This window comes from Schistocerca nitens, chromosome 4 (genome assembly GCF_023898315.1).
Source record: "Schistocerca nitens isolate TAMUIC-IGC-003100 chromosome 4, iqSchNite1.1, whole genome shotgun sequence".
In the NCBI taxonomy this organism is placed as follows: Eukaryota; Metazoa; Arthropoda; class Insecta; order Orthoptera; family Acrididae; genus Schistocerca; species Schistocerca nitens.
This window is the reverse complement of record NC_064617.1, coordinates 297,623,494-297,631,073: the sequence shown is the minus strand read 5'-3', so window position 1 is coordinate 297,631,073 and position 7,580 is coordinate 297,623,494. Positions and strand designations below refer to the sequence as shown.

Below are 7,580 nucleotides of genomic sequence, written 5' to 3'. Positions count from 1 at the left end.
CATACATCCGTGCCCGAGACAGGATTCGAATCTGCGACCATAGCAGCAACGCAGTACTGGACTGAAGCACTTAGAACCGCTCTTTTTTTCTTTTTTTAAAATTAATTAAGGGCATGAGAGAAGGGTCAGGGGCAAAGAGGGCAGTGGTCATCTTCAGAGGCCTGGCCTCAATGTCCTGTTCCCGTCCTCCCAGGTATGGATATTTTTCGAGATATATTACGTTTCGAGTTATCGATATATTTCGAGGAATCGCTATACATTTAGAGGGAACGATATTTCTTGAGATATCAGTCTTCCATAGAACGATATTAATGACAATAGATCGGTACTTTTCAATATTTCGATATTCCTCGACACATCGATATTATATAAATACCGACAGATATCACGACATCGATACTTGCAAGTACCGATAATTTTCTAGGTATTGGTATTTCTTGGTAGGTCAATATTGCGAGATATCGCTATTTCTAGATAGATCGATAATTTTAGGTTGGCGTATGTTCTGGGATTTATCGATATTTTCAATGTATCGGTGTTTCCCTCTGTATCGATATTCTACGGGATATCTACGCTGTTCAAGACTCAAATGTATTTCGATATGTCGATACCTCTCGATTGATCACAATGCTCATTAGGTCAATGTTTATCGATACAACGATACTGTATTATATGTCGGTATCCTTAGACATGTCGATATATCTCGATATATCAATATCCTTACACATACCGACATTTTCCGAAACATATGTCTTTCGATGGATGAATATTTTTCGATACGTCGATATTATGGCTAGTTCGATATTTTATGTTTTTCAACATTTTTCAGTTATCGATATTTTTCGTGTTTCTATGTTTCTCTACGTATCGATATTTATAGGGATATCTATTGTTTCGATTGTTCGACATTTTTCGATATGTCGGTGTCTTTCTATATATCGATAAGTTCGTCGTATCGTTATATTTCGTTTCGGGACGGTCGGCATATCGATATTCTTCGACTGACCTATATTTTACGATAGGTCGATAGTTTTCGAATGGTAGATTGTCTTCTAGTTATCGATATTTTTCATTATGTCTATACTTTTCGAGATCTCGAGGGAAAGGGGTTCGATAGGATCAAGAAAACTGCTGCGAGAGAAAAATCACCGTTGCTATGTCTCCGTATGCATCCGAATTTCTCTGATTTTGTCGTCACGATCATTTCGCGAGACATTTGTGGGATGAGCCAATATGTTGCTTGACTCACCAGGAAAAGTACGATCTCGGAATTTTATCAGTAAACATTCCTGTGATCCACAAACTATCTCTTGTAGCGTGTAACTGGATGAAAGTCTCAGTGAGGCTTTTATGTTTGCTCTGTTAATTCTACCTGATTAGCGTCTCGAACATATGGGGAGTACTCAAGAATCAGTCGAACGAGGAAGTTACCTTCTTCGTCAGTTAATGATACTCCCTGGAGACACTCATCTGAAGAAACTAACATTTTCGTCATACAGAAGTATGCATTGAGAATAATGTGCACCATTCCATTATTGTCAGCTTCCAAACAGAGAACTGTTTAATGAGTTAACGTTTTCAACTACAACCTTATTAGTTTTGTTTTAACTAATTTAGTTTAGATTACAATGAGTGAATGTACAATAGCAGAATCAGCGAAAGGTTCTATTGGGTTTGGTGTGGCTGCTTTGCGTGTCTACCCATCGGTAATGCGATTTTGTATAATTCTCATGGCAAAGCCACCGTGTTGTCGCAGCTGTATGAACGACCATTGTTTTTGCCAGCAGCCATTACCGCTTCGCAGCTGCAAGCTGCCAACAGCTCCAGTTGTCTGAGATTTTGTTTCGCTGGCTGTACTACAGGATCTGTGAGCAGAACCCTTATTTAGATGTTAATGAGAACTAACAAACTCAACTAGAGTAGGTCCTGTAGCGTAAAAAACAATTTATTCCACACAACATAAACAGTTAAGTACACCAAGTAATCCTAAACTGCAAATAACATTTACGCATCAATCATCTGCAAAGATAAGAGAATACTATAATCAGAGAATCTATACCACACAAAAAACAATCAGGGCCAGGTGCAGGGATTTTGCCCATATCAAGCGCCGCCGCCATCCCCCCCCCCCCCCCCCCCCCACCATTTGATTATCCTAGCATAATACTACAAAGCAATATGATAGGGAATAAACATGTGAAAAAAAGTAGCACAGAAAATGAATGAAAGAGTTAGAATTGTTTGGCAATTTCCAGCAATTTATAGCATAGCTGTTAAGGAAATTACATACAATACTCGACTGTGACATAGTCAAGCACACTGCTCCAGTAATACGAGACCAATGATTTAACTCAGAGAAATTTAGAATCATACTGCTAAGATCATAAAATGTCAATATAACCTACACGTACGTGGAACACTGATGGTCACAGTACTTAAATGGAAAACTTTAGAAGCAAGGTGAGCCAATTGCTTATAATGTTACTAACTTGGTTGCAGTCTGAAGTTCTGCAGTAGCATCTTAATCTTGTTATCTCTTGGTGCAAACTATTTGGATTTTTAACTAAATTGAAAACAAACAGTTGCAACACATTGATTAAAGTTGACTAATTAGCAAATTTATTATTGTCTCTATATCTTTGTGTGATCAGCTTTTCAAGTTCATATTTTACAAACACCAACTTAGAACACACACACTTCAAATTCACTGACAGTGACAAAATGTCATAAACCATTCCATAACTATTTCAGCAGTCGTGTTTCACGATTGACCTATAACAGCCCACAGTTAACAAGTGTAAGAATTGATTTAAAGAAGTCCAAAAAGATATTTATTAGGATCAATTTTGATGCTCACTTTGATAAAGAAATGTTGATCAAGATATTACCAGGTGCAACCTTTACAGTGAAGTCTCAATTGTGTGATTACTTTCACCCCGTGATATTAATGCAGATTCCATCACATAGATTTTAATTGGGTGACAGCTATGTGCAGAATGCTGACTTTCTGTCTGATGAGGTTATACTAAGACAAGCATATGGGTAATTTGTGAGACTGGTAATTATATACATTATATTATAATAATATAAGGGTCAGATTTAATAGTGAAGTCATTCTATTGGTTCATACAATAACATTGATAAATTGCTTGTTACATATCTGCAAAATTGATAAAGATAGGTGAGCTATGAGAGCACATGAGAGGAAGTTTTAATTACTAATAACCTTTTGATGAATTAGTTTTTAGAAAATATCAATAGCCTATTGGAAAGAGTTAAATTAGGGCTGTCCAGTGAGCTAAGTCTTTTTGTGGATAAACAGTTATTGGCTCACAGAATTTTTTACAATCATTTGATATTGAAACAATTTCAATTACAGATTTCTGTTAAAGGAAAATATTTTATGGAAAATTAACTCATCCATTGGAATTATCAGCACTTGAATAATCTAGTGCACTATGAATTCTAATAAAATACTGCCATGATAGGAATTCTGACATTTTAAAGAAATGAGGTACATTTGTTATCGTAATGATAAGGGAAAAAAAGAGGTAGAATGGCAACAAATGTATTCCACCTTGCTATGTATCATGCTACGGCACCCATTTTGGTAAATTTAGGGAAATGGTATATGAGCTAGAACTTCCTTGAAGATTAAAGCTGCATATTGGACTGGGACACAAAATCCAGACTTTTGCTTTTGATGGGCAATGATCTTAGTGACTGAGTTATATAGGAATGAACATGACCCACCACCACATCTTTAATTCTGCCAGTGCTGCTAGCTTTACAGAAGCCCTCCTGCATACTTTGCTGGATTACGTAAGGAAGAGTGTTGCAGAGAAATAATTTAGCCGCTGCATGTCTTGTCTGTGAAATGAATTTTTACTTTTGAAGCAGAAAGAAGTGTGTTGTGGAACTTCCTAACAGGTTAAAAAAAAATGTGTCTGGCTGGGAACTGAAAGTCGTCACTTCCATGTCACAGGAAATTCTCTTACCAACTTAGCTATCCAGACATCACTCACAACCTGCCACCACAGTGGTAGTCCTTGCAGTACTTCTGTCTATTACTTTCCAAACTTGAAAGAAGCTCTGGAGAATACACTGCTAGACTAACAGTCAGATGAGGAGAGAGCCGCAGTCAAAGTCATGCCTGAATAACTGTTGCTAATAGAATTTCCTGTCTCAACATTGCAAACTCAATCAAAGAGTGAAAGATTCATTAGAAACAGATCTAGATTGTAGCTTAGTAATTTTTTAATATATACTCCACCCAGGAATGCCTAACCAGCAAACTCTGAAGTTTAGAAGGTAGAAGAGAAGTACTATCAGAATAGGAGCACTGATGATTGGTTGTCAGATATATCTGAATACCTAAAAAGCCAGTTTCAGCAATGCTCATCAGAGGATGATGGAAGGGAGGGGCAACAATTTGATACTGTTCCCTCCCGTCTGCAATCACAACCACTTTTAACAAGGTACTGATTTTAACAACAAAAGTAAAGCTATAAACAATACAAAATATTTAACTATAAGAATGATAACTTGTTTACATCAATTGTTAGGCCATTACCAAAACTCCCATGAAATAGCAATTCTGGGAACTACATCACACACAAAAAAATTGTTCAAAGATTTCAGAAGTACTTGTGTCCTCAAAATGATTTGCCTGACTCTAACAGCTACATAATTTATGCGGTACAAAACTGAAGTATGCATTCACCATTAATTGTATTAGATTGAGTGCTAAGATTGTGAACATAGTTTCTGCAGACTATGTACTTGCATGCATATAAATAGGAGGAATGCTCATTATTTCAGTCATTTGGTAATCAGTTTTTTTGTTATTTTTTTCTCGTTGGGGTGTCTTCCCCCTAATGTTTTGCATTACTCAATTTCTGCGTTTTGTTATTTGGAGCTGAGGACTCATAAATCATTCTAAAACCATTATTGGCAGCATGGTCAGCTCTTTGAATTGGCTTCTTTACAAGACAGCAATGTTTTCTTTAGCTAGTCAGGACACAAACAAATCCATGTGGCCTAGCCATTAGGGAAGCAACTGAAAAGTAAACTGTGTTGAATGAAGCTGGTACTCTTGTTAGAATTTTCTGTTATTTAAAAGACTCTTTTTTCATGCTATTTTTATCCTTCTGAAGGTAATGTATGCAAAAATAGAAATACTTTTAGTAAAATGTTGTTGTTTTTTTGGGGGGGGGGAGTAGGGGAGGGGACTTGTCCCCCATGCACTTCCCCCATCCCTCCCCTCCCTCCCCTCTTGGATATATGCATGGAGGAAGTAGATATTTTTTTAAAATCTACAAGACGAATGTAAGCATTGTTGAAATGATCAAGGATTGTTTCAAGGGCTTCAGCTTTTGGTTTGTTTTTGTTTTAGTAAATGAATATCTTCACTCTACTGAGAACAAGTTAAGGAAATGAATACCTTTTCTCTCATTACTTACTGTCATTTTCTTGGTGTAAAAAATTGAAGTAAGACTCTTATTTGAATAAGTACTAGGATAACATTTGTTTTAAAATATTTATTTGATCATAAATAAGACACTCATCTGATATATTAAACATGCGTTACATCTTAACTTCATCTACTGTTTACAAATCTGTAATTTGTAAAAACAAGTTCTGAATAACTTAAAATTTGATCTGATGAAGACTTTTCAACTTACTGCTCATATTAGTACCACAGGTAGTACTTTAAATGGCAGTGACAGTCTGAGAATACTTCATCACATCAGAGCACCAATAAAGCTTGCATTTCTCTAGAATTTTAATTTTCAGATATGCTGACAGTGCAAAGAGGGTGATTTAATTTTGTCAATCATTATTTTTTCTCCAAAGCCTGAAACTTTATAAACATAAAATCAAATGATGAAAAACTGCTGTATCAGTTGACATTTCTTGTGTAAAGCAACTTCTAGAACTTGAAAAATGTAAGATGCAAAATGAATCATAAAAAAAAAGAATGCAGTTCTGGTTTTCACTCTGGCATTAACTTCCCATCTTTTGAATACACAAAGAAAATACTTAATTCACATTTCTATTAATGTAGCCATCTGTCTATGTTCTGCAAGCTTGTAAAGAAGTGAAATATAACAGCAAGCACAAGTTCTAGGCATAAATAAAGTCTTTTGACTGAACAAAAAAAATTTAAACATATGATATTGAAAATACAAGAACACAAAAATCACACAGCCAACACATATAAACAGCCACACAGAAAGGACACAAGTCGCCTGCGACATTTGCAAATATATCGTTGCGAAAGTTATGCTAATACACTGTGCGGCAATTCTAACTTAACACTTGCTGTAACTGGACCACAGATTCTTTTGGCAGATTAAACATTAAAGCATCATTTTGTGATACAGAATGGACAATGGATGCAGGATTATAGTGGTAGTGAACAAATTTTGTGCATGTTGCATACACATAACAAATAACATGTCACTAAAAATACACTTAGCACAATACAATGCACCCCAATAAAATTTCTGGTAGCTTAATACCATTTGGTGGATGGAGCTCAAACACACTGTAGCAGCTTTTTCAGAACTTTCAGTCACAAGAGTCAAGGCTCCTGTTTGAGTCCCACTTTGGTATACAGTTTTTATCTATTAGACAGTATTTATCTGCAGTAGAGGGAAAGCTTGATGTCACACTGCAATAGTTTCTGCTTTGCTGTAGCAAAAAATGTGTAATATAAACTTCTTTCATTAAATGATAGCACATGGCTTACATAATACTGGCATTGTGAGTTTCATGTCTAACAACATTTTGAACAATAAAGTTTTTCACATGTTTCTATACAAAAACCCCAGACAAACTGGCACCTGGCACTGGGACCTGTTCTTCCATTCACAAAAAAAGTAAAGAGTATCACAGTAAGTGCTTGACTGCACATTCAGTGCTGGTCTGAACCTCTTTAAGTAATTGCACAGGTGTCAAGACTGATGATTCTGGTGTCTTTTATACATGTGTATACATAATTGAATCCATCAGAAAGTGCAACATCTATGAGTCAGACTGCTTTAAGTCTTGTCTTACACATCTGTCATAAAAACCTGATGAATCAAAAGTAGCAATCACACCAGTTATGTTACACTTCAGAGGGTACAGAACAGTGCAGTGCTCAGAGCCTGGCAAAGTCCCACTCCAGTTTAAGTGGGTGTTGTGGAGAGGAGCACAACCATAAGACCCGGATGAAAAGTACTGTGAAAGTACTGCTGATTCAGATCATAAACTGGTGCCACTGAGAGAACTTCACTGCAAATACAGCTTCCTCTTCATTGTCATGAATCCAACACAGAAAGCACATTGGCCAAAGATCCATGCAATGGTGATGAGGAAACCAGAGAGAACTGCAGGATGCGTGAAGCTCCAGCCTCGCTCCAGAACATAGCGTGCAGACTCTGTGGGTAGTGTACCAGGCAGGCACATGCTAAACCAGCGCAATACAGTCGGCATTGCTTCCTTGGGCCATAGCACTCCTACAGGTGAAAGTATCAAGGAAATTAATACATAATTAATATTAAGTTACATTACATTGATGCATAAATTACATC

General features: G+C 36.5%; 1 protein-coding gene across 1 annotated transcript in view; it reads right to left on the bottom strand.

The window, feature by feature from the left end:
• Positions 1-5,525: 5,525 nt before the first annotated feature.
• The window catches only part of LOC126253311 (ABC transporter G family member 23-like), a 591,420-nt gene continuing 589,365 nt past the window's right edge, over positions 5,526-7,580 (bottom strand). Inside the window, exon 19 of the mRNA XM_049954545.1 lies at positions 5,526-7,505. Coding sequence (XP_049810502.1) covers positions 7,279-7,505 — 227 coding nt within the window. The 3' untranslated portion in view covers positions 5,526-7,278. The remainder of the gene's footprint in view (positions 7,506-7,580) is intronic.